Source organism: Salvelinus sp. IW2-2015, linkage group LG11 (assembly GCF_002910315.2).
Source record: "Salvelinus sp. IW2-2015 linkage group LG11, ASM291031v2, whole genome shotgun sequence".
Classification (NCBI taxonomy): domain Eukaryota; kingdom Metazoa; phylum Chordata; class Actinopteri; order Salmoniformes; family Salmonidae; genus Salvelinus; species Salvelinus sp. IW2-2015.
The window spans coordinates 25,022,875-25,050,176 of NC_036851.1; the positions used below are offsets into that span (position 1 = coordinate 25,022,875).

The window sequence follows — 27,302 nt, forward strand, 5'->3', positions numbered from 1 at the left end:
AGAGAGCTCTTAGTGAAATGAAACAATATAAACTGTTCCCTTCCCACATGCTTTTTCTGTAAGAACACAAACAAACCCACTGTGGTTAAATAGAAGTGCAGGGCTACAGCTGGTTATGTTAGTCTCTCATAGTGATTAAAACTCTGCTCTATTGTTCTCTGATTGTAAAACTGCACTTGAGTAGCAGTAGATTTTAGTGGTTTGTTAAGTCCTCTTCTCTGGGTATGGACTTGTCCTGAGACATGGTGGTAGACTACTACATACAGCCATGTCTCAGGGCCTATCCAGTCCTTTCAGATTTTGACAAGGATTTGGGATTTGGCGTACGTTACTGCACCAGTGTCCCATTTCTTCCTGTTTTTCAGCCAATCAGAGCCACAGCAGCTGCACTACACCCCCGGTGAGGGCCAATACCCAGGCGGTGGTGGGGCGGTCTCAATGGCAACGGTGCCATTCCACCCCACGCTATTGGAGCACTACCTGCCGCGAGGGCTGGAGGCTCCGCCTAGTCGCAGACCTGAGGGACAGGCCACGCCCACTCCTCTCCCCAGAGAGAGACCGCCGTACAGTGAGGGGGAGGAGAGTGACGGAGGAGAGAGAAGTGAGGGAGAGCTAGTGCTCCTCACTGACTGACAGAGAGAAGGGAAGAGGTGTGAATGAAAAGGGGTGTGTCTGTAGAAGGGGATCTTGGACCATATCAAGTGTGTCATATGACCATGTCAGCAGAGCCTGTGTCTGTCCCAACACTCTAAGATGAATCCCATTCTTTATCTAATCACTGATCTGGTCACAGAAGACTAGGGTCTAAACTAATAGTCCTCACTTTTAGATCAGTGAGAGTGAAGAGATGGGAAATAGACTATAGTAAATGCCCCACCCTTATAAAATAATACAATTGGACATTGATCAAACACACACAGAGACACACACCAGCCCTATCTGTGTATGTTTATTTTTCCTACAAACAGATGGTCATCCCAGACGTTAGTTGTTGGTAATCTGCCGTAGGCCCACCAGTATCTGTTATTCAGCCCTACATGTCAAACCTTTCCCATTCTCCCCCATAGTTCACAATCAAACAATGAAATCCCCAATAGGGCTAGACTAGCAGGGGAATCTTCTTGAGAGGAACCGGACTCGAGGAGGAGCCCATCCTTCTCTGACCGGCTGGACAGGTTACGGTTACTGAGAGTTGTTTGTTACAACATTAAAGGTATGTGTCATTTACACATGAATCTGGCAGCTGAATCTAAAAGATCATGGGTCATATGATATATTGGGCTATTCATGTTGCTGCTACGTACCTTATCAACAGGGTAGGAGTGTAGCTAGTGATAAAAGGCACATTCACAATGTGTAGTGGACTTTCACAATGTGGAATGAGTTGAGATCGACTGGTTTGGACTGGCAGTCCATTATTGTCCCCTTCAAGCATTGACGTGGATGTTTCCCTTAAGCACAGATCAATATCCGATGACTGGATCCTTATAAACCTGAAACATTAAGGCCGGGGTATTAAAAATATCTGACCGAGTATCAGTAGTTAGGGAGAGATCTGATTGAGATTCTGAAGGAGTGCTGCCCTCTGCTGTTTGGGATGAGCACAGCACCATGAAATACCCATGTTTTTTTCATTTTCAATTATTACGCAGATAACCTGGTCTGTGGTGATTAGAGGTTATATAATCCCCATTAGCCAATGCACTTCCACTCAACACTCATCTCCTTTCCAAAACAGACCCAAAGGCTTCACCTAAATAGTCAAGTGGCCTTCTCATCTCAAATCCTCCTCTTCATATGCACTAACAACAAAACAGAGGATAAGTAAAAGCAATAGGGGAGATTCCTCCTGCGAGTTCTTCACATCGGTGCAAGTGGAGTAGGGGAGGCGAGGAATTCACTTTAGATTATCGAGATGCACCCAATGTTTCAGTTATTGCACTTGCGATAGTCTATCAGCAGTTACATCTAGTGTATGAGGAGAAATGTTTAAGGAATCCCCTTCCAAGCCCTTATTCTAGATTCATCTAATCCATCAGTTGTGTACAAGCTGTAAGTGTGTGTGTATCTTTCAATCAATTTATTTTGGACCCGGGTTTACAATGTACTCGTCACAGAATGTTTTGTAAAATGTATGCATCTCCGTATGTGTTGGAGTATTGAACTCAAAGGTTGGCCTGAACACCTTGTCTGTGTACCCTGACATCCTGGCCTCTTGTCTTGACCACAGCTGTTTCTCCATCCATGTACTGCAGTCAGAAGTCACTGTAGGGCCATTTGGCTTCACAAACAGGGATCCATCTCAAAAGTCCTATGTCGCTTCCTCTCCTTTCCTTAATCAGATCAGTGCAGATGGAGAAAGCAAAATAGGAAGCCACTTTAGACTATTGGGATGCAGCCTTCATCACAATGTACTGGACAGAAGAGAGGGGTCAGATTTCTGATGTAATCTCCATGTTAACGGAGACAGGCTTGTGGTTAGTTGCTGTCACACTGCAGTAAAACGTTTGTGCGTTGATTGGGGAGTACTATAGTATGAAGTTGCACCTGGACACTGATCTATGGTCAGTTTTACATTTGCACCAATAAATGTTAAGGCTATGATGTGGGTGGGGTAGACTGATCCTAGGTCTGTGGCTACTGACAACTTCTACCCAGAACCAAGGGGATGGCACTGTTAGGAGAGGCTGGGACTGTGTACATAGACAAATAGATGAACATTTTTATATAATTACAGAAAAACTTTGTCACCTGTTGTCACACCTGCTGATGTAAATATAGACTTTATTTTGTTTATAAGAGCCTGTGTAATCTAAAGGTGTACATTTTCCAAGTTGTGGTTTGTTTTTGGAAAATAATAAATAGCTTGTTATTTGTGGCCAAGTTATTGTGTGTGTACACCTTTGCTTGCTAAGACCAAAATCATGTGCGACGTTTCCCACAGGAGTCCATACCATACTGACTTTCCACCCCAGTCCTTATGGTATGCCTTCATCCATTTCAAACTGTGGCTTTTTATATAGTCTAACATCAGCCAGGCCTATAGTAAAACAACCTCTATTTATGCCATAATCAGTCATAATGACAAATTACTAACCAACTGTATAGAAATTAGAAATCGAAGGACACTTTCTCTGTAGTCTTGAGGGCAGCGAGAGGCCACTTTACTAGAGGATGTTGGAACGTGTCAGTATGCTCCTCAGAAGTGTGTACAGTGTTGTGTATTGGAATGTGTTTTTAGTAGAGGATATCCTCCGTAGTGGAGCCCCCCTGGCGGTCTTCCTTCCATCTCAGGGCCAGGTCAGCTGACAAACAGAGAGCGGTGATGCTTATTACCCCACCAAGGTTAATCCATTTTCAACAGTGGAACAGGGTGGCTATTGTTCAAAAATACTTTTAGCAAAGTCTTAGGTATAGAAACGGAATAACTGCCATCCATACAAGTTTTTTTTAATGGAAATATTTACTTAAATGACTCTCCCAGAAGATCACTGTAGACAGATTTTCACAGTATTTACAACCCGTCTCCTCTCCGCTGGCCTTTAATGCTACAGCGTCCTCTTCAGGAGTGGCTGACTCCCTACACACGCCAGCACAAACATGACATACATCTTGAAATGTTGGGCCCTCTTACAGATTCTAATGAACAGTTAGAAATTAAAATCAAGTTCTGTACAGTGGGTTTTCAAGTTAAGCCAGTTTAGTACATTCACACAAGTTAATTTCAAATTAACTGCAAGCCTTGACGCTAACCATTTTGGTATGTACTGTAGATCTTTTTTTTTAAATGAAAGAAATCCAATGATGGGTTCACCCAATAAATACCTCCTTTAAACATTTCTAGTCTAAAAACACCACCATCAGGATATAAGCCCTCCATAGCCAGCACATATCCTATGCTGGAATAACAAGAATAATAAAATCAGGTCCCACATTAGTGCACGCCTCCGTTCCAGACCTTAACTAACTTTAATGAATGACTGAATGCAAGTGTGCAACGTCTTCTTGGACACCCTCAATAATACTAATGGAAATCAATGCTCTTCCAGTGAAGGCATATGATGTAGTGTATGGTACTGCTATATAGCTACTCCTACAGTAGGGTCTGATTCTTCAACTCGCTCCCGTCCATGTGCCCTCAAAGATCTGAGAGGAGTGGAGTGTCAGGCATTAAAAACAAAAATGGTACACACCATTTACACTTATCCAAAGCTTTAAAATCTGCCTGGGGGAGTTAACACGGGCATAGGCAGAATGTGGGAGAATAGAAAAGCAGCCTTAACCTTCTGTAGTACACCCATCACTTCTGTAGTACACCCATCACATAAGTGGGTGCATTTCCAGTTGATTGAGCGTTCAGAAAGCAGACTCATAACACCACGATCAGGCCATGTTATTAAGGGTAGAAGTAGGTTATGTCGCTTTCTAATCACATGTGATTTTAACCATTAATCCCAATTTATTCATACCTGTTGCAACATTTACCTTTAACAAAAAAAACACATTCTTGATCAGTGAACTTGTTTGGCCATCTAGTGACTTCTGAATATGAACCACACAGACCCCAGGGAGTGCTTTGGTGCATAGAACATCTCAACCACCTTATCTTCCTCATACTCTTATGGTGTCTCAATCTAAAAGTGGCTTCCCCTACTCATCTCTCCTTAAAAATCACCAAACACAGGATGAAAGCAACACAGAAATGCACCCTAACAGGAGAATACGGTTTAAGTTTCAATTGAAATGCTACGGTCCATTCAAAGGAAACACATTCACATATATACATTTACGATAAACAAGAATTCATTGCACTTGTCAACTCTCGGTTCAACCCAAGGTCTACTGGCAAATATCACGTAGAGCAGATGCGGAGTTGTGACTCACCTAAAGCCTGTCAAAGTAATGTCTCTGTCCATAATGGTCTTACAACCTTGATACAAGAGGGATTGGCCTAGACCATCCATTTAGGAAACACTACAATAAAGGTTCTTCTCACAACCAACTCCTCACTCATAAAAATCCTAAAACACTGACTCAGAGGGGTAAAAGGTTTGGAATGTTGCAGATAGAAATGTACCGTATAGAATGGACCCAATCCTACGTACGAGTCATTTCCATTCGTTGCATTTCTATATGTTGTGGATGCTCTGCTTAACACTACTCCAGTGGTCAAAAACCCTGGTCCTGGAGAGTTGCAGGCTTTTGTTCCAGCACAGCATTAACACACCGATTAGTTGATTAGTGGAACCATGTGTGTTAGTATCTGTACTGTTGCTATCTAGGACCAGAGTTGGTGACAATGGCTTTACTCCATCTACCCTCCCAGCCTGTACGGCTGGTGACAAGGGACAAAAGGGCAAGCTCTTCTGAGTCTGTCCCAGCCCAGAGCCAAGAGGCTGCTCAGGAACTCAGTCTCACCACATTGCCAGACAACATATTTTGGCGTTTACTAGGGGAACAAAGAGGCGAGGCTAGTGACTTTTCATAACAACCAGGCAGGAATTGCAGGGAGTCCTCTTCAACATCGTGTTTAAAAAAATTAACTAATAAATTATTAACTAATGTTAGTGACTGACAGGTGAGAGAGCCTTCTTGACTCCAGGCCAGAGTTATGGGCCTGGTAAGCCACAGTGTCACGGTCTGCTGAATGATTGATGTCCCCTCTGTTAGACTGGTGAATTATTAACCCCGTCAGTAACAGGAGACAACCAGGGGAGTGCAAGGCAGGGGTCAGCACTCCCTTTCTCCCCCTAGTGGTGATTTGGAAGAATCACAGGACAGGCTGGACGATATACAGGTAACTGCCAAAATAAAGGAAACACCAACATAAAGTGTCTTAATAGGGCATTGGGCCACCACGAGCCAGAACAGCTTCAATGCACCGTAGCATAGATTCTACAAGTGTCTAGAAATTCCATGAGATGGTGTTTTGTTGATGGCGCCGTTCCAGAATCTCCCATAAGTGTTCAATTGTGTTGAGATCTGGTGACAAACAGCCATGGCATATGGTTTACATTGTTTTCATGCTCATTCAGTGACCACTTGTGACCTGTGGATGGGGGAATTGTCATCCTATGGGGGCATAGCCATGTGGCCAAAATGTCTTTACCCACCATTTTTATGCATTAACCTAAGCATAATGGAATGTTAATTGCTTAATTAACTCAGGAGCCACACCTGTGTGGAAGCATATGCTTTCAATATATGCTGCATTTACGCAAGCGTTTCCATTATTTTGGCAGTTACCCGTATGTCCATACTTTAACATGGCTCTCCATTTTTTATGTTGACCCTCTGATCTGAGAGGGCTTGTTAGAGGAAAGAGCCAACCTAAGGTGACCCTTACAAGCACTGAATTGCAAAAAATTCAGATAGAGAAAACTGAACTAGAGCTGAATGCCTGGATGGAGAGGTCAGAAGTAGTCTGGAGGGGCTTGCTGCCTGGGGTAAGGAAGGGTGTTGGAGTTATTTGGTCCATAGACCTGTGTGCCGTGATGCCAGCTAGAGAAGTGACTGCTGGCTTAGTGTGGACTTCCTGCTGTCTTGTCCTTGGTCACCTCACTCACATTCTCATAGACAAGCTTCAGAACAAAAACACCAGCCCAGGATTAGTGGTCCCAGACCCTTTGAAGCCCTGACCTAACATATAGTTTCAGTAATGAGGTTTATATATAAGGTTTTGGCTCCTTTTTAGGGAAGTTGTAACTTGATAGGGGGTGGGGAGAGGTTGGGATGTTATAGTAAGTATGTGCACATCAGGCAAAAGTCCCTGCCCAGCCAATCAAGAGAGGGGAGAGGAGGAAGCGATATAGGGCAGAAGGAGGAGCGAGAAAGGGGAGGAAGAGGGGTAAAGAGGGGGTAAGGGGAAGGGGTGTGACAGGGGTGATTGAGGTTGGGATTTTCCGAATGGTCTGTGAGGAGTGGAAAGTCTAACAAAGCAAGTCACCATAACCATAAAAGCTAAAGTGGTGGAAAAGAGGCTAAGAGGGAGAACAGAGCCCTGGTTTAAAGTTTAGCATCAGTGACGCAGAAGCTGCTCCTGGCCACTGAAGATGCTCTGCCGTCAGACATTATTAAACTACCAAATCACTGTCCTGTCCTGTGGCTAGCCCCTCTCTTCCCATCACATTTATGGTCCCTTTACTGAAAACCAACTACTTGCCAGTACTAAATCAACCCCTAGCCCCTAGGCACTTTGTGTAGATCTGAGAGAATGGACTTAGTTACTGTTCACTCAATTTGCGGGACCTTTTTTGTAAAGTTTGATGTATACCATATACAATAATTTCAAGGTGGCTCCATTACCAAATCAAAAAAGAAATCCTCTTAGATCAGTGCCAAAGCTAAGGGCTAGGGGGTTGACGATGACTGCCTCCTCTGTCCCACAGCACACGCTTTGAGCAGCGACAGCCAAAGAGTAAACCCAGAACCCACATATACATAACTGTGTCTGCACACTGTCCTCCATGTCGGCACCAAAAACTAGTGTTCCAGCTACCTGTGTCTGGGGAATGAATCTCACTGGATCAATCAATTCTTCACAGAATAAATCAAATATAAAAAATTAAAACACACCAACCGTGGCGGATTAGGACCTTGAGTGGTGAGACAGGTGGACTGAGTTGAATAGGAATAATAGTGTTTTATGTTGGGGTCCATCCACACTCTGTCCCCTTAATGTTATTACCCACAAGTGTCAAACTCATTCCACGGAGGGCCAAGTGTCTGTAGGTTTTCGCTGTTCCGTTGTACTTAATTGATGAATAAAGGTCACTAATTAGTAAAGAACTTGCCACACCTGGTTGTCTAGGGCTTTATTGAAAGGAAAAACCAAAACCAGCATACACTAGGCTCTCAATGGAATGAGTTTGACACTGCTGCCTTAACCACATACTCAGCCCTAAACATTAACCCCAACCCTTGTCCCCCATCCCAGTCCTCTCCTGCTCAAAGTGTGTCTGCTCCCCTGGTCAGTGCCGGTGATGGGGTACCTCTCTTCTCTTGTATTCCCCTCTCATTCTGGGATCTGTAGGGCCATCGCTGCAGGCTTGGTCTTGAAGTATTGGTTGAAACGCAGCACAGCATAGCTGAAGGAGAGAGAGTGAAAAGATGGAAGTTGGAGGGAGAAAGAGTGTGAGGGAAGGAAGAACATGTTGAAAGAGACCAGAAGAGAGAGTTAAACACCCATTCTGACTAAATGAGTGCACAAACTATCCAATAGCAGCCTTAACAATAGCCCAGACAGATCCCATTGACTTGCTGCTAAACTGTCTGAGCAATATGTCACTCATACAGGCAGGGGCACAGAGTGACCGGGGGGACAGTTCTGTCGTCACTGCAGGACTGATTGGGTTGCAGACACTCAAACCACTAGCCTGTGGGTCAGTTACACCTCTGCAGGTCCCTGGGGGAAGCAGGGACAAGACAGCTCTCTCTCTCTAATCAACTGCTCCTCTCTCTCCATTTCCACAGGCACTTACTCCCCTTTCCATCTCTCACTGTGTGTAGTGGAGATTGTGCTCTACAACAGACTTTGACTGAGTTTTGGTATGTCTTTCACAGTAAGAGATCCCTTTCACTCACATGCAACACAGGCAGACAGGCCAACCAACAGATTTTAACAAGGGACCATAACACACATGCACTTACCCCAGGAAGTCAAAATTTATGGAGGAGTACTTGGCCTGGATGAGTGCCCAGAAGCCCCAGAAGAAGTGTGACGCCTACAGAGAGAGGTCGGTGGTTAGACAGGACCAAACTGATCAGCCCAGTACTAACACGTGTGAGTGAGAGAGAGAGCGAGCAGTGACCACAGTGGTGTGAGCGATAGTGTGTTCCTCACCAGGGCAAACTTGTTGACCTGTACGTAGAGAGTCTCAAGCTCTCTGTCGCTGACCTCCTCTCCTTTCTTAGTGGACGCCTTGTACGCGTGCAGATACACACGCAGCCACTCCAGCTGCATCTCACGGCTAGGATACAGCCCATAGTCCAGCTCACTCATACCTGAACACACACACATTATTTATGGTGTACAGTACATGTCATGACTAAGATACAGCCCATGTATCTCCTCTTACCTGCAAACTCGTTGAAGTGGTTCCCGATGTCAAAGGCCTGATAGTTGTAACTAGAGTATTCATAGTCTATGAACCGGACATGGCCTGGAGAGAAAAAAGAGGATGGAAAGAAAATTAGTGATAATGTTACAAATTTTTACTAATATGTTGTCCAACACTGGAGAGTTACTGGCTTTTTTTTTTCAAGATGTGACTCTTTGCGGTTATGGATGACAATGTTCATCTTCCCTTTTGAAGACGATTCAATACGTATCTAGATACATGGGCTCAAATACCATACGTTTTAGTTAGAAACTAATCGATGTGATTCGGTATGATGCAATACGATGCAAACATTTATTACATGAATACAGATTTTCCATTCCAAATTAAAATCTTCTGCTAATGAGCCTCTGAGCTGAATTGTGTGTGTGTGTGTGTGTGTGTGTGTGTATACACAGTACTAGTCAAAGGTTTGGACACACCTGCTCATTCAAGGGATTTTATTTTTACTATTTTCTACATTGTAGACTAATAGTGAAGACATCAAAACTATGAAAAAACACATATGGAATCATGTAGTAACCAAAAAAAGTGTTAATTCAACATATATTTTATATTTGAGATTCTACAAAGAAGCCACCCTTTACCTTGATGACAGCTTTGCACACTCTTGGCATTCTCTCAACCAGCTTCATGATATAGTCACCTGGAATGCATTTCAATTAACAAGTGTGCCTTGTTAAGTTAATTTGTGGAATTTCTTTCCTTAATGCGTTTGAGCCAATCAGTTGTGCTGTGACAAGGTAGAGGTGGTATACAGAAGATAGCCCTATTTGGTAAAAGACCAAGTCCATATTATGGCAAGAACAGCTCAAATAAGCAAAGAGAAACGACATTCCATCATACACTGCTCAAAAAATGAAGGGAACACTAAAATAACACATCCTAGATCTGAATGAATGAAATATTCTTATTAAATATTTTTTCTTTACATAGTTGAATGTGCTGACAACAAAATCACACAAAAAGTATCAATGGAAATCAAATTTATCAACCCATGGAGGTCTGGATTTGGAGTCACACTCAAAATTAAAGTGGAAAACCACACTACAGGCTGATCCAACTTTGATGTAATGTCCTTAAAACAAGTCAAAATGAGGCTCAGTAGTGTGTGTGGCCTCCACGTGCCTGTATGACCTCCCTACAACGCCTGGGCATGCTCCTGATGAGGTGGCGGATGGTCTCCTGAGGGATCTCCTCCCAGACCTGGACTAAAGCATCCGCCAACTCCTGGACAGTCTGTGGTGCAACGTGGCGTTGGTGGATGGAGCGAGACATGATGTCCCAGATGTGCTCAATTGGATTCAGGTCTGGGGAACGGGCAGGCCAGTCCATAGCATCAATGCCTTCCTCTTGCAGGAACTGCTGACACACTCCAGCCACATGAGGTCTAGCATTGTCTTGCATTAGGAGGAACCCAGGGCCAACCGCACCAGCATATGGTCTCACAAGGGGTCTGAGGATCTCATCTCGGTACCTAATGGCAGTCAGGCTACCTCTGGCGAGCACATGGAGGGCTGTGCGGCCCCCCAAAGAAATGCCACCCCACACCATGACTGACCCACCGCCAAACCGGTCATGCTGGAGGATGTTGCAGGCAGCAGAACGTTCTCCACGGCGTCTCCAGACTCTGTCACATGTGCTCAGTGTGAACCTGCTTTCATCTGTGAAGAGCACAGGGCGCCAGTGGCGAATTTGCCAATCTTGGTGTTCTCTGGCAAATGCCAAACGTCCTGCACGGTGTTGGGCTCTAAGCACAACCCCCACCTGTGGACGTTGGGCCCTCATACCACCCTCATGGAGTCTGTTTCTGACCGTTTGAGCAGACACATGCACATTTGTGGCCCGCTGGAGGTCATTTTGCAGGGCTCTGGTAGTGCTCCTTCTGCTCCTCCTTGCACAAAGGCGGAGGTAGCGGTCCTGCTGCTGGGTTGTTGTCCTCCTACGGCCTCCTCCACGTCTCCTGATGTACTGGCCTGTCTCCTGGTAGCGCCTCCATGCTCTGGACACTACGCTGACAGACACAGCAAACCTTCTTTCCACAGCTCGCATTGATGTGCCATCCTGGATGAGCTGCACTACCTGAGCCACTTGTGTGGGTTGTAGACTCCGTCTCATGCTACCACTAGAGTGAAAGCACCGCCAGCATTCAAAAGTGACCAAAACATCAGCCAGGAAGCATAGGAACTGAGAAGTGGTCTGTGGTCACCACCTGCAGAACCACTCCTTTATTGGGGGTGTCTTGCTAATTGCCTATAATTTCCACCTGTTGTCTATTCCATTTGCACAACAGCATGTGAAATGTATTGTCAATCAGTGTTGCTTCCTAAGTGGACAGTTTGATTTCACAGAAGTGTGATTGACTTGGAGTTACATTGTGTTGTTTAAGTGTTCCCTTTATTTTTTTTTGAGCAGTGTACTTTAAGATATGAAGGTCAGTCAAAGTGTAAAATTTAAAGAACTTTGAAAGCGCAGTCGCAAAAAAACCATCAAGCGCTATGATGAAACCCTTGAATGAGTAGGTGTGTCCAAACTTTTGACTGGTACTGTATATGTGATGTATATGTCTATGGTGTATGTGGGTACCTGAGCTACGCCATATGGGAAATTATGATATTAAGAAGCTGATTTAACAGCATGATCATTACACAGGTACACCTTGTGCCGGGGACAATAACAGGCCACTCTAAAATGTGACGAGATCCCGAGGCCCACTGTCGTGACATTCATCCGCCGCCATCACCTCACGTTTCAGCATGATAATGCACAGCCCCATGTCACAAGGCTCTGTACACAATTGCTGGAAGCTTAAAATGTCCCAGTTCTTCCATGGCCTGCACACTCACCAGACATGTCACCCATTGAGCATGTTTGGGATGCTCTGGATTGACGTGTACAACAGCGCGTTCCAGTTCCCACCAATATCTAGCAACTTCGCACAGCCATTGAAGAGTGGGACAACATTCCACAGGCCACAATCAACAACCAGATCAACTCTATGTGAAGGAGATGTGAACACACCAGATACTGACTGTTTTAATGATCCACGCCCCTACCTTTTTTTAAGGTATCTGTGACCAACAGATGCATAGCTGTATTCCCATTCATGTGAATTAGGGCCTAATTGACGGGTTTTCTTATGAACTGTAACTCAGTAAAATCTTTGAAATTGTTGCATTTATATTTTTGCTCAGAATTAGTTCTTTTTGCAGATTAAGTGTTAAAAAATGACCTATGACTAAGCCAATGAATCTATAGCACAATTTTGGATTTCACCCATAATCTAATGGTTTAGACCGCTTCTTCTCCCACTTCGACCCTGCATTGCGGGTAGCAAAGGTGATTCACCCTGTTTATCAAAAAATTGCCATATACACCAATTGTTTCAAGCTAAACTTCCAAAACTATTGTAGATGGTGAACCTGATCAAAATAAAATAAAATAGCCCCAATCAGCATGTTGCCTACCTAAAGCCGTATGAGAGTTGTCTCTCCGGCAGTATGCTACTTTATTTTGGTAAAACACAATTTTCAACAGCGCATTTGATAAAATGTTACCTTGCAAATTACATTGGTTGTCACACCAATATCTCACACACAATAAAGCCTAATATTGCGCAAGTAATTTTACAAAACATGTCTTTTTTTGTCCATTAAAATAGCATCAAATTGATCAGAAATACAGTGTCAACATTGTTAATGTTGTAAATGACTATTGTAGCTGGAAACGGCAAATTTTTTATGGAATATCTACATAGGCGTACGGAGGCCAATTATCAGCAACCATCACTCCTGCGTTCCAATGGCACGTGGTGTTTGCTAATCGAAGTTTATTTTAAAATGCTAATTGATCATTAGAAAACCCTTTTCCAATTATGTTAGCACAGCTGAAAACTGTTGTGCTGATTTTAAAGAAGCAATAAAACTGGCATTCTTTAGTCTAGTTGAGTATCTGGAGCATCAGCATTTGTGGGTTCGATTACAGGCTCAAAATGGCCAGAAACAAAACTTTCTTCTGAAACTCATCAGTCTATTCTTGTTCTGAGAAATGAAGGCTATTCCATGCGAGAAGTGGCCAAGAAACTGAAGATCTCGTACAACGCTGTGTATTACTCCCGTCACAGGACAGCGCAAACTAACCAGAATAGAAAGAGGAGTGGGAGGCCCCGGTGCACAACTGAACAAGAGGACAAGTACATTAGTGTGGCTAGTTTGAGAAACAGATGACTCCTCAACTGGCAGCTTCATTAAAAAGTACCCGCAAAACACCAGTCTCAACAGACTCCGGGATGCTGGCCTTCTAGGCAGAGTTGCAAAGAAAAAGCCATATCTCAGACTGGCCAATAAAAAGAAAAGATTAAGATGGGCAAAAGAACAGACACGGCACAGAGGAACTCTGCCTAGAAGGCCAGCATCCCGGAGTCGCCTCTTCACTGTTGACGTTGAGACTGCTGTTTTGCGGGTACTATTTAATGAAGCTTCCAGTTTTCAGCTGTGCTAACATAAATGCAAAAGGGTTTTCTAACAATCAATTTGCCTTTTAAAATGATCAACTTGGATTAGCTAACACAATGTGCCATTGGAACACAGGAGTGATGGTTGCTGATAATGGGCCTCCGTACGCCTATGTTGATATTCCATTAGAAACATTTTTTTAAAGAAGCAGTTTCCAGCTACAATAGTCATTTATAAACATTAACAATGTCTACATCATTTCTGATCAATTTGATGTTATTTTAAAATGGACAATAAATGAGCTTTTCTTTAAAAAATAAGGACATTTCTAAGTGACCTCAAACTTTTGAACGGTAGTGTGTGTGTATGTATGTATGTATGTATGTATGTATGTATGTATGTATGTATGTATGTATGTATGTATGTATGTATGTATGTATGTATGTACAGTGGGGAGAACAAGTATTTGATACACTGCCGATTTTCCTACTTACAAAGCATGTAGAGGTCTGCAATTTTTATCATAGGGTTGTACTCATCCTTCTTCTTCCTCCAAACATGGCGAGTGGAGTTTAGACCAAAAAGCTCAATTTTTGTCTCATCAGACCACATGACCTTCTCCCATTCCTCCTCTGGATCATCCAGATGGTCATTGGCAAACTTCAGACGGGCCTGGACATGCGCTGGCTTGAGCAGGGGGACCTTGCGTGCGCTGCAGGATTTTAATCCATGACAGCGTAGTGTGTTACTAATGGTTTTCTTTGAGACTGTGGTGCCAGCTCTCTTCAGGTCATTGACCAGGTCCTGCCGTGTAGTTCTGGGCTGATCCCTCACCTTCCTCATGATCATTGATGCCCCACGAGGTGAGATCTTGCATGGAGCCCCAGACCGAGGGTGATTGACCATCATCTTGAACTTCTTCTATTTTCTTCTATTTTCTAATAATTGCGCCAACAGTTGTTGCCTTCTCACCAAGCTGCTTGCCTATTGTCCTGTAGCCCATCCCAGCCTTGTGCAGGTCCACAATTTTATCCCTGATGTCCTTACACAGCTCTCTGGTCTTGGCCATTGTGGAGAGGTTGGAGTCTGTTTGATTGAGTGTGTGGACAGGTGTCTTTTATACAGGTAACRAGTTCAAACAGGTGCAGTTAATACAGGTAATGAGTGGAGAACAGGAGGGCTTCTTAWAGAAAAACTAACAGGTCTGTGAGAGCCGGAATTCTTACTGGTTGGTAGGTGATCAAATACTTATGTCATGCAAATTAATTACTTAAAAATCATAATGTGATTTTCTGGATTTTTGTTTTAGATTCTGTCTCTCACAGTTGAAGTGTAGCCATGATAAAAATTACAGACCTCTACATGCTTTGTAAGTAGGAAAACCTGCAAAATCGGCAGTGTATCAAATACTTGTTCACCTGTGGCAGCAACTACAGCCTCAACTCTTCTTGGGTATGATGTTGCAAGCTTGGCACACCTGTATTTGGGGAGTTTCTCCCATTCTCTGCAGATCCTCGCAAGCTCTGTCAGGTTGGATGGGGAGCGTTGCTGCACAGCTATTTTCATGTCTCTCCAGAGATGTTTGATCGGGTTCAAGTCTGGGCTCTGGCTGGGCCACTCAAGGACATTTATAGACTTGTCCCAAAGCCACTCCTGCATTGTCTTGGCTGTGTGCTCAGGGTCGTTGTCCTGTTGGAAGGTGAACCTTTGCCCCAGTCTGAGGTCCTGAGCTCTCTGGAGCAGGTTTTCATCAAGGATCTCTCTGTACTTTGCTCAGTTAATCTTTCCCTTGATACTGACTAGTCTCCCAGTCCCTGCCGTTGAAAAACATCCCCACAGCATGATGCTGCCACCACCATGTTTCCAGAGAATCTCCAGAGAATCTTTGCCTTTTGGCAAACTCCAAGCGGGCTGTCATGTGCCTTTTACTGAAGAGTGGCTTCGGTCTGGCCACTCTATCATAAAAGGCCTGATTGGTGGAGTGCTGCAGAGATGGGAGAACCTTCAAGAAGGACAACCATCTCCACAGACGAACTCTGGAGCTCTGTCAAAGTGACGATCTGGTTCTTGGTCACCTCCCTGACCAAGGACCTTCTCCCCCGATTGCTCAGTTTGGCTGGGCAGCCAGCTCTAGGAAGAATCTTGGAGGTTGCAAACTTCTTCCATTTAAGAATGATGGAGGCCACTGTGTTCTTGGGGACCTTCAATGTTGCAGACATTTTTTAGTACCCTTCCCCAGATCGGTGCCTCGACACAAACCTGTCTCGAGGGCTCTAGGGACAATTCCTTCGACTTCATGGCTTGGTTTTTGCTCTGACATGCACTATCAACTGTGGGACCTTATATAGACAGGTGTGCCTTTTCATTTGATTGGTCATGATTTGTATTTACCACAGGTGGACTCCAATCAAGTTGTAGAAACTTCAAGGATGATCAGCGGAAACAGGATGAAGCTTAGCTCAATTTAGAGTCTCATAGCAAAGGGTCTGAATACTCATGTTAATAAGTTGTTTTTATTATACTTTAGCTAAAATTTCTAAAAACCTGTTTTCGCTTTGTCATTATGGGGTATTGTGTGTAGATTGATGAGGAAAAAACGATTTAATCAATTTTAGAATAAGGCTGTAACGTAACAAAATGTGGAAAAAGCCAAGGGGTGTGAAAACTTTCCGAATGCACTGTAAAACAGTCAGAATGGAGAAAGATCCATGTAAATCCCTTAGAATGTATGTGTTTGCCACCCTAGCCTCATGCACTACTCAATTTGCAAATGTAGAATTTGTATTATTCAAAACCAAAATACTGTCAAATACTGTCAAAAATGATAAAAAAATACAGTGATAGAGTTCCTTGTCCTTGTGTGGATGATGTTCTAACGTTGCTGTAACCAACTCACCCTCTTTGCTGTTGTGAAGGATGTTCTAACGTTGCTGTAACCAACTCACCCTCTTTGCTGTTGTGGATGATGTTCTAACGTTGCTGTAACCAACTCACCCTCTTTGATGTTGTGAAGGATGTTCTAACGTTGCTGTAACCAACTCACCCTCTTTGCTGTTGTGGATGATGTTCTAACGTTGCTGCAACCAACTCACCCTCTTTGCTGTTGTGNGTTGCTGCAACCAACTCACCCTCTTTGCTGTTGTGGATGATGTTCTAACGTTGCTGCAACCAACTCACCCTCTTTGCTGTTGTGGATGATGTTCTTGCAGAGCAGGTCGTTGTGACAGAGCACCACAGGAGAGCCCAGCTTTGACAAGTGCTCCTTCATCCACACCATCTCCTGCTCCAACACCGCCTGGCTGGGCACCTCCTGCTGGATCCTGGAGAGAGAGGGGCGGTGGGGGGAGTCCACATTTTCAGACAAACATCAGTGACTCCGTTTCCTCCCTGTGACTGTTGTCGAGGACACCATGTTCATTGTTAAATAAAAACAACAGTAAGTTGCCCCTATTTAGAGTGACTGAAATAGCTTTGCCAGGTTGTCACCAAAGTGTATACAGTGTTGTTGGACCAACAGAGCATGGGACTTTGTAGAATGAACAAAAACAGACACACACTCTCTCAAAAGGGTAGAGTTTCAAATCAGATGGAGTGCAGCCGACTAATACAATTGTAGCCAGAGGTGCATACATCCCGATTTTGCACAACAGCACTATTCTCTCACTCCTTGCGGGTTGTCTTACATGAATGAGCCTGCTGCTGAGGAGAGAGAGAGAGCAAGAGAGGAGCGTTGAGCTACTGTTGATTGCAAAGATGGAGGCCTTTTCACAGACGTAAAATGAAAGTTAGAGTATGCCTATAGTGAAAAGTCTAGAAGAGGAATGTTCCCCGTATTGACAAGTTTTAATATTGTAGTGAACTAAGATAACAAGAATGTTGGCGCAGCAAAATGCAGGCTAGTGTGCAACTCGCTATTCAGGTACAGTAGGATGCAATTTCTTTACTTTATAAAATGTTTTCATATTTATCATTTGTTTTATCATTATTCTATCATTGTAGGCCTATGTATTAATCTAAACCAGTTCTTTAAATATGCAAAATGTGTTTTTTTTCATTCTGTTTAAACATTTATTAGCTAAATTAAGTTCGACCTGTCTTTTTGATTGTGTGCTCTGTATTTAGATTAAGATCGGTTTATAAGTAAGCCCGTTGTAAAATAAATATAATTAGCCTATTGCTGTCATTTGTTGGGTACATTAAGCACTAGCCTTTCTTAGTAATTGCTGCAATATAGCCTGTTTGTCTAGGTTTAAACCAGTTCGCAAGTGTTTTGTTTCATTTTGTTGAGCAATTTTCTTTGGTCAAATGAAGTTCCACCTGTAATGCGTTTGCCGCAATACAATATCCTGCTCGTATTTTCCCTATAAACAATGGCCTGATTTACTTTTAATATTACCCTAATTTACTTTTGCTTGATTTACATTTAATATTACCCTAATTTACTTTTGCTTGATATACTTTTGATATTACCCTGGTTATTAGCCTATTATGTTGCAGGCGTATGATATGAAGGCAGTGCCCAGTTGACTCCGACAGTTGAACTTGAGGTAGAATGTTCTTGGCATACCAGAGTTACTCCTATAATCTAACATTATAAAAAAATTTTTTTTTATAGAAAACTCACATATTAGCCTCCTTCCTTACGCCTATATCGCGATCTCTCTCTCTTGGGCTGAGCCTAAGCTTATATATATATATATATATATACACACACACACATTTTTTAAAATCAATATCATACAGAGAGTGCCTAAGCCAACAGGCCTATGAATGCAATGCCCTGATGCATTTAGTGCTCAAATCTCCAACAGCTGAACCGTGAGGTGGACAATTCTTGTTTTAGGAAAGTAAAAAACAAAAACGCTATAAAAGTTCTGCATATGCTACACATCGAAACACAAGAAAAGCGTTTTTGTAATTTGTTATAGGCTGTTTTTAAGGACAGGTAAATGTGGCTCATTTGGCCAATATCCCTGGTTTATTGATGGTGCTGGCTGCGTGGGTGGACGCCCTAATGGGTAACACACCCAATCCATATGGATGACCGGTACATTTCTCAAATGTCCGATAAATTAAAATCTTCCCGGTCACTTTTCCGGCGCCACTGTTTCCTATCATAAACCTTGGTGTGTATGTGTGTACTGTATGTGTGTTTGCATGAGAGTAAGGTAATTTGTGTGTACTGTCTTCACCCTGAGTGCCCAGTGGAGCAGTGCTGAGAGGAAAGGGTTCATTCCATGGGTGATTGTCTCGGCCAATCGAGCAACCACTCTCCTGTGGTAATGGGCTTAAAGGGCTAATCCAGAGTTGCCTGAAGAGGCAGAGAAGAAAGGGGAGGACTGACCGACTCACACTGTTAACTCTATCCAGGGATTCCCACTTCTAACTTTCTTCCATTAGTAGTACAGCAATAGTTACTACTATTGGGAATATTCCCTACTATCAGTAACCAACCACCAAATGATACTACTGCTGCTTCTCCCTATAGCCTATCCCCACTGAGGACCATCTGCACCCAGGCCACTGCTCTCTTACTGAGCTCCCAGTCTCCAGTTTCCAAGAGTTTCACCCAGCTCTCTCCACCCTGCCTGCCCAGGATCTCTGCTGTTGGCTGGGTACAGGAGCAAGTTGAGCAACCACCCTCAAGAAGGCAGAAGCCTTCTCTTCTCTGGGCACAGTTGTTGAGTCTACGTTTGTGCGAGTGTGACTAGGACTGTGTGTACAGTTGGTCCCGTGTGGCTCAGTTGGTAGAGCATGGCGCTTGCAACGCCAGGGTTGTGGGTTCATTCCCCACTGGGGGACCAGGATGAATATGTATGAACTTTCCAATTTGTAAGTCGCTCTGGATAAGAGCGTCTGCTAAATGACTTAAATGTAAAATGTAAATGTACAGTGGAGGCAGGATAGCTGAATGACACAGTGTGCTACATTACCCAGGCAGGCTGATAAACTGTAAGCGGTATGCAAACATCTGATATCCCAATGCATACCTCTGGCTCCCTAATCCACATCTACCCTGCACTGTAGTTATGATCACACTTATATAAGAGCCTGTATAGAGGACTTAATAACCATGGGAATAAAGCGTAATCCTCCCAGAAGACTGAGTATGTATGAACAATAAACCAGGTTATGAAAAGACCCTTCTGAGTAAGAGGGGCCAAAGTGTGTCTGAGCCAGTGTCTGTGTGCGTGTAACTTTGGTCTAGTTTCTTTAGTCTCTGTGTTTTCAGGTTACCTGGTGTGGAGTGTGTGTGTCTCGTTTCAGGGTCCTCTTACCTGGTGTTGGAGGCTTGATCGGTGAACTCGGTAGCGACCAGAGAGAAATATTTCCTCATCTTGATCCACAGATTGGGTTTGGGGATGCAGCCGTTGTGTGCATGGATCGCATGGATATGAGCCATCTCCCTGGATATCAGTCTAAGGAGGAAGATACACACATTATAAGACACTATATTACACACTACTCAATACAGTATACCAGTACTCACCTTTCATGCAAACATGTTTGTTCTGATGAATTAAATAAAATACAATGTGCTCTTCCAAAATTACTCATATCCACTAAAAACCGTTGGGTCCTGGATCCTTCTCTGATAATGTATTAACTTGACTGCTTGACCTCTAATTCTAGTTCCATGGTGATAACAGGGTTTAGGACAGTCTTGAGACTCATCAGTCCATCTGGACTCATCAGTAGGCTACTATAGTATACAGTTGTGGCCAAAGGTTTTGAGAATGACACAAATATACATTTTCACAAAGTCTGCTGCCTCAGTTTGTATGATGGCAATTTGCATATACTCCAGAATGTTATGAAGAGTGATCAGATGCAAATGAACCGAATCCCCCAAAAACATTTCCACTGCATTTCAGCCCTGCCACAAAAGGACCAGCTGACATGTCAGTGATTCTCTCGTTAACACAGGTGTGAGTGTTGATGAGGACAAGGTTGGAGATCACTGTCTTTCTGACTGAGTTCAAATAACAGACTGGAAGCTTCAAAAGGAGGGTGGTGCTTGGAATCATTGTTCTTCCTCTGTCAGCCATGGTTACCTGCAAGGAAACACGTGCCGTCATCATTGCTTCGCACAAAAAGGGCTTCACAGGCAAGGATATTGCACCTAAATCAACCATTTATCGGATCATCAAGAACGTCAAGGAGAGCMGTTCAATTGTTGTGAAGAAGGCTTCAGGGCACCCAAGAAAGTCCAGCAAGCGCCAGGACCGTCTCCTAAAGTTGATTCAGCTGCGGGATCGGGGCACCACCAGTACAGAGCTTGCTCAGGAATGGCAGCAGGCAGGTGTGAGTGCATCTGCACGCACAGTGAGGCGAAGACTTTTGGAGGATGGCCTGGTGTCAAGAAGGGCAGCAAAGAAGCCACTTCTCTCCAGGAAAAACATCAGGAACAGACTGATATTCTGCAAAAGGTACAGGGTTTGGACTGCTGAGGACTAAAGTCATTTTCTCTGATGTATCCCCTTTCCGATTGTTTGGGGCATCCGGAAAAAAGCTTGTCCGGAGAAGACAAGGTGAGCGCTACCATCAGTCCTGTGTCATGCCAACAGTAAGGCATCCTGAGACCATTCATGTGTGGGGTTGCTTCTCAGCCAAGGCAGTGGGCTCACTAAAAAAATTGCCTAAGAACACAGCCATGAATAAAGAATGGTACCAACACATCCTCCGAGAGCAACTTCTCCCAACCATCCAGGAACAGTTTGGTGACGAACAATGCCTTTTCCAGCATGATGGAGCACCTTGCCATAAGGCAAGTTATAACTAAGTGGCTCGGGGAACAAAACATTGTTATTTTGGGTCCATGGCCAGGAAACTCCCCAGACCTTAATCCCTTTGAGAAATTGTGGTCAATCCTCAAGAGGCGGGTGGACAAACAAAACCCCGCAAATTCTGACAAACTCCAAGCATTGATTATACAAGAATGGGCTGCCATCAATCAGGATGTGGCCCAGAGGTTAATTGACAGCATGCCAGAGCAGATTGCAGAGGTCTTGAAAAAGAAGGGACTACACTGCAAATATTGACTCTTTGCATCAACTTCATGTAATTGTCAATAAAAGCCGTTGACACTTATGAAATGCTTGTAATTATACTTCAGTATTCCATAGTAACATCTGACAAAAATATCTGAAGACACTGAAGCAGCAAACGTTGTGGAAATTAATATTTGTGTCATTGTCAAAACCTTTGGCCACGACTGTAGACTTACACAGATCTGGTTGTAGTATGCTTATCAAAGGCTGGCTTGCTACAGTTTGTTAGCTCAGCACTGTCTGCTGGTAGAACAGAGGAGCACTGCACCATGTGCTGCCGTGTTCAGTCTGCTGTAAACAAAGTCCTGACCGTAACATCTCACTCCAACTAACCCATAAACCCAGCAGAACAGAGTGTGACCATATGGATGAAAAACATGTATCACTCTAACTCAAAGTTAGAGCATTGAAGATGCTCTCCTATACTGGTTTCCTGGAAAGAGCTGGAGGGAGAAAGGACCTGAATGAGCAATACACAGTGGTGTGTACTATAAACTCCTGCAGGAGTTTGTATTGAGGGTGTGTACATTTACAAATCAAAGCCCGCCTTACCTGCAGGCTAGACAGATACCAGGATCAGCTTGAAGATGGTTTTCGAATAACATTGTCCCCCATCCGTTTAACAGGCACCTCCACACCATCACACCTGAGTAGGGAGGGGTCCCTGTTGGACTGCACCATGTCCTCACCTGAGTATGGTAGGATCCCTGACATCCTGTGTTCCGAGGGCGTCCCCCTGCATGAACTCGTAGCAAAGGCCATTCTGGAAGGTGCAGTAGAGCCGCGGAGCGCAGCCGTTAGCATGCAGCACCTGGGAACACACACATTATTAGACACAGGTGGCCTAAGACAGACCAGGAAATAGCCTAAACATGGGTCCATGCACAGGGAGTTGAACTTGGCTACCAGTGTAGATGCACTTCCTGAAGAATCTGGTGTTTGATTTACATAGATGTCCTCTAGTGAAGCACCTGGAAGCTCTGAAGTGTCAAGTGTGTGAACTGTAAAGGGTGTGTGTTAGAGAACGTGTGTATGCGCACCTGGAGGCTCTGAAGTGTCAAGTGTGTGAACTGTAAAGGGTGTGTGTTAGAGAACGTGTGTATGCGCACCTGGAAGCTCTTGAGCTCGTTGTCTCGGTCGACGATCAGCTCCGTCTTGTTCCCATACACACGTACCAGAACAACGTCTTCTGGACTCGCCTCCACATAACAACCAACCAGCTTATTAGTGGTCCCATCAGTGAAGAGCTGAGAGAGGAAGAAGGGGAGAGACACAGAGAGATTAATACAGAATTAAAAAAAAGAATAAAAAACATTTCAAAAGAAAGAAAAAAAAAATCACCAGGGAGGTCTGGACAGAGGGATTGGGAGGGAGAGATTCTGGGAGAATTTCAATTGGACACTCCTCGTGTCCTCAAAACCCATTGGATATGAAAGGACACAAGGAGTATGCAATTGAGATTATCCCATTGTTAATTGGGTTTACTCTAGTTTACTGTCACTAGATAATGAGGCACAAGCCTGTCCTTGTCAGGAATCATATCAGAAAGCATAGGCCTAGATGACCATGAGAAGGTTGAGTGAGTCACAACAGTGAATTCCTAGAAGGTCTGACTTTCTCCTGAGCTGTGATAGCAGAAACAGTAGATCATGTCAATGTAAAAGGACCCATGAGCATCAACATGTGAAGTTTGTAGGAGTATATCAAATTTGGTGTCAAATGAGCTAAGAGTCTATATTTTGGGGAAATGAAATGAACGTATAGATGTTTTTCAACCATTTTCCATTTTCCAATAAGCAAAGGCTTTGATTTCTGGTCACACAGATCGCAAAAGGGTCTTACAAACATCTACTAGAAAAAGTCTTAAAGTATTAGAAATACATAAAAACACAATGTTGAAGAGCCCTGCCAAGTAATATCAACAGTTATATTTAATTGTGCAGAAATTTGCCTTCTGTAAGTTTAAGAAATATTGTCTTGTGATTGTTACCAAAAACCCACACATCTTTCAGATATTTTATAATTTCTCTCCCTCATGAGGGAGGATTGTGAAAGTTCACAGAAGTAACAAGTTAAGGTCGACCTACCAATTAGTTAGTTTTTACTGATGATAATTCATTCACAAAAGTATTACGTGATTAAAAACACGTCACACATACCAAAATTGATAACAGAAACTAGGTTTCCATCCAATTGGCAACAGATTTTGAAAATTGCGTGATAACTACATTTTGTGCGCACTAGGTTTTCCGCTTACGTTTTCATGTACCAGATAAAAAAATTGAAAGTACAATACGTTTCCATCGCATTTTCAACTCTTCTGCGTTAAATAGCAAACATGCACTCTAGCCAACATAGCTTTGAGGGCACTATGGTGTTGAACGCTGAGCTGTAGTCAATGAATAGCATTCTCACATAGGTGCAACTTTTGTCCAGGTGGGAAAGGGCAGTGTGGAGTGCAATAGAGATTGCAGCATCTGTGGATCTGCCACATGCGCGCTGAACGGGGAATCCACGTGACTGATTTGATGTTAAAAAGACATTGCCGATTAAGTCCCTGGTTTGGATCTTTTGGAAGTTAGAAAAAGTTCAAGCAAATATTCCTCAAGGAACACAAAATTCAAGAGCACATTGTGGAATAGTATGACTGACCCTACATACTGATCTTAGGTCAGTTTTTGAGTCGTCCCCTAATGTATTTGGATAGGGTAAACTGATACTAAATCTATCAATTTGCGAGTTCATCTGGAAGCTCTATATTCCTGCCATTTTGCAAGACTCCATTTGATGACAGATTTATTTGTAATAATGACAATTACAACAATACTGAATGAACACTTATTTGAACTTAATGTAATACATCAATAAAATCTATTTAGCCTCAAATAAATAATGAAACATGTTCAATTTGGTTTAAATAATGCAAAAACAAAGTGTTGTAGAAGAAAGTAAAAGTGCAATATGTGCCATGTAAGAAAGCTAACATTTAAGTTCCTTGCTCAGAACATGAGAACATATGAAAGCTGGTGGTTCCTTTTAACATGATTCTTCAATATTCCCAGGTAAGAAGTTTTAGGTTGAATTATAGGACAATTTCTCTCTATACCATTTGTATTTCATATACCTTTGACTATTGGATGTTCTTATAGGCACTTTAGTATTGCCAGTGTAACAGTATAGCTTCCATCCCTCTCCTCGCCGGTACCTGGGCTCGAACCAGGAACACATCGACAACAGCCACCCTCGAAGCAGTGTTACCCATGCAGAGCCAGGGGAACAACTACTCCAAGTCTGAGCGAGTGACGTTTGAAACGCTATTAGCGCGCACCCCGCTAACTAGCTAGCCATTTCACATCGGTTACACCAGCCTAATCTCGGGAGTTGATAGGCTTTAAGTCATAAACAGCAGAGCTGCTGGCAAAACGCACGAAAGTGCTGTTTGAATGAATGCTTACGAGCCTGCTGGTGGCCACCATCGCTCAGTCAGACTGCTCTATCAAATCATAGACTTAATTATAACATAATAACACACAGAAATACGAGCCTTAGGTCATTAATATGGTCGAATCCGGAAACTATCTTGAAAACAAAACATTTATTCTTTCAGTGAAATACGGAACCGTTCCGTATTTTATCTAACGGGTGGCATCCATCAGTCTAAATATTCCTGTTACATTGCACAACCTTCAATGTTACGTCATAATTACGTAAAATTCTGGCAAATTAATTCGCAATGAGCCAGGCAGCCCAAACTGTTGCATATACCCTGACTCTGCGTGCAATGAACGCAAGAGAAGTGACAATTTCACCTGGTTAATATTGCCTGCTAACCTGGATTTCTTTTAGCTAAATATGCAGGTTTAAAAATATATACTTCTGTGTATTGATTTTAAGAAAGGCATTGATGTTTATGGTTAGGTAGACTGAGGGTTAGACTGAGGGTATAATCTACATGGTGAGGTTATTATGGAGCTCAGATACAGTGCAGGTAGGCTGTGAGGGTATAGTCTACATGGTGAGTTATTATGGAGCTCACAGATACAGTGCAGGTAGACTGAGGGTATAATCTGTAATCTGGTGAGCTCCATAATAACTCACCATGTAGATTATACCCTCAGTCTACCTGCATTGTATCTGTGAGCTCCATAATAACCTCACCATGTAACTATACCCTACAGCCTACCTGCACTGTATCTGTGAGCTCCAAAATAACCTCATGTAGACTATACCCTCACAGCCTACCTGCACTGTATCTGTGAGCTCCATAATAACTCATCATGTAGACTATACCCATAGTCTACCTGCATTGTATCTGTGAGCTCCATAATAACCTCACCTGTAGACTATACCCCCATAGTCTACCTGCACTGTATCTGTGAGCTCCATAATAACTCACCATGTAGATGTCATGACGTTGCCTGCGTGGGTATAGCAAACCCCATCCCCTCTCCCTGCCTCCCCTTTGCCCTCTTCAACCCATGCTGTGATCACAGAGAGACGTTGTAAATCCTGAGGATCTCCTCATGGCTAAACAGTATTAAGAGAGAGAGTAAACTTTCAGGACAAAGGAATTCTCTTCCACCTCACAGAACTTGAGGTACGAACAGATTTCATGTTCCGGAAAAAGTATTAAAGGCCGGTGGGGAGTCCAGCTATTAACATGTCCATTGGTCACCATGTGGGAACTCACGTGAGACTGTGGGACCACATTACCATACCGCTGTTTATATAATAACCTCAGATATGAGGTTTACATCTGTGTGTTGTATAAAATGAATGAGTGAGTATGATACTGTTTGTATAATTGTGTAATATGATTTTGGACTGTTTAATTAAGAAAAGTACAAATACCTTCTTGATTTGAACTAAATCCAAGGACCGCCCTGAGCCCAGTATGGGTCAGAGACCATGGACCACCCCTCTCTGCTTTCTGAATAAAAGCCAACTTTTAGGAAATTACCATTAGACCATGTTATCCTCCAAAGAGGAGAACGAAGGTTGAGTAGAATTACTTTCTATACCACGTGGTTAAAACTCTTATACCAATAATAACAGGTTTTGATATTGATTACTAGTCTGCAGCTAGGAATTCTGTATCATTGAACGCGAAGAAAGACAACCGCCGAAACAATCATTCTTTAACGAATGTCCCTCTGAACAATCAACAACCGAGACAGAACTTCATCCAACCAAAACGAACTTTTCTCCAACGACCAAGGCGACACCACACTGGACGTAACTATATATATATTGATTGCAATTGTTCCCGAATGAGTGAGCGTTCATGTGTAAGGATTAGCATGTCAATTGTTATAATTATGGACTCTGTAGTGAATTCTTAGTCGAACGCAACTTTCCCTTTGTCTAACAGCCGCCATGCCGGTTTAGCCACTAGGGCATATTCCTTCCACCACATTTCATGTAACTATTTTAAGTTTGTTTGTTTATGCATTTCTGTGAATTAATTAGTTAGTAATAAATAAATGATTTAAGACAATTGATGTATGGATGACTCATAGTGAAGACTGGGTTCGTGCAGATCAGCGATTTACGACATTTGGAATGAGACTGACGTAAGGTAGAGTAAATGAATCATTAATGAGAGGACTATTGATCAGATATTAAATATCTGAAAGGTTATATTGGGAAATAATAACCTTGTAATCTAATAACTTTTC

General features: G+C 43.1%; 2 protein-coding genes across 4 annotated transcripts in view; one reads left to right on the top strand and one right to left on the bottom strand.

Annotated features, from left to right (window-relative positions):
* Window positions 1–2,878, top strand: part of LOC111970028 (SRY-box transcription factor 13) — a 70,952-nt gene extending 68,074 nt beyond the window's left edge. For both annotated transcript variants that reach the window (XM_023996510.2, XM_070445618.1), the window contains exon 14: window positions 366–2,878. In XM_023996510.2, the coding sequence (XP_023852278.2) occupies window positions 366–633 (268 nt within the window). In that variant the 3' untranslated portion in view covers window positions 634–2,878. The remainder of the gene's footprint in view (window positions 1–365) is intronic.
* Window positions 2,879–3,434: 556 nt separating this feature from the next.
* LOC111970029 (ethanolamine kinase 1-like) overlaps window positions 3,435–27,302 on the bottom strand; it is a 41,303-nt gene continuing 17,435 nt past the window's right edge. For both annotated transcript variants that reach the window (XM_023996511.2, XM_070445619.1), the window contains exons 2-9: window positions 22,734–22,871; window positions 22,314–22,435; window positions 19,852–19,992; window positions 16,751–16,893; window positions 9,078–9,161; window positions 8,843–9,003; window positions 8,650–8,723; window positions 3,435–8,087 (exon numbers count right to left, since the gene is read on the bottom strand). In XM_023996511.2, coding sequence (XP_023852279.1) covers window positions 8,015–8,087; window positions 8,650–8,723; window positions 8,843–9,003; window positions 9,078–9,161; window positions 16,751–16,893; window positions 19,852–19,992; window positions 22,314–22,435; window positions 22,734–22,871 — 936 coding nt within the window. In that variant the 3' untranslated portion in view covers window positions 3,435–8,014. The remainder of the gene's footprint in view (window positions 8,088–8,649; window positions 8,724–8,842; window positions 9,004–9,077; window positions 9,162–16,750; window positions 16,894–19,851; window positions 19,993–22,313; window positions 22,436–22,733; window positions 22,872–27,302) is intronic.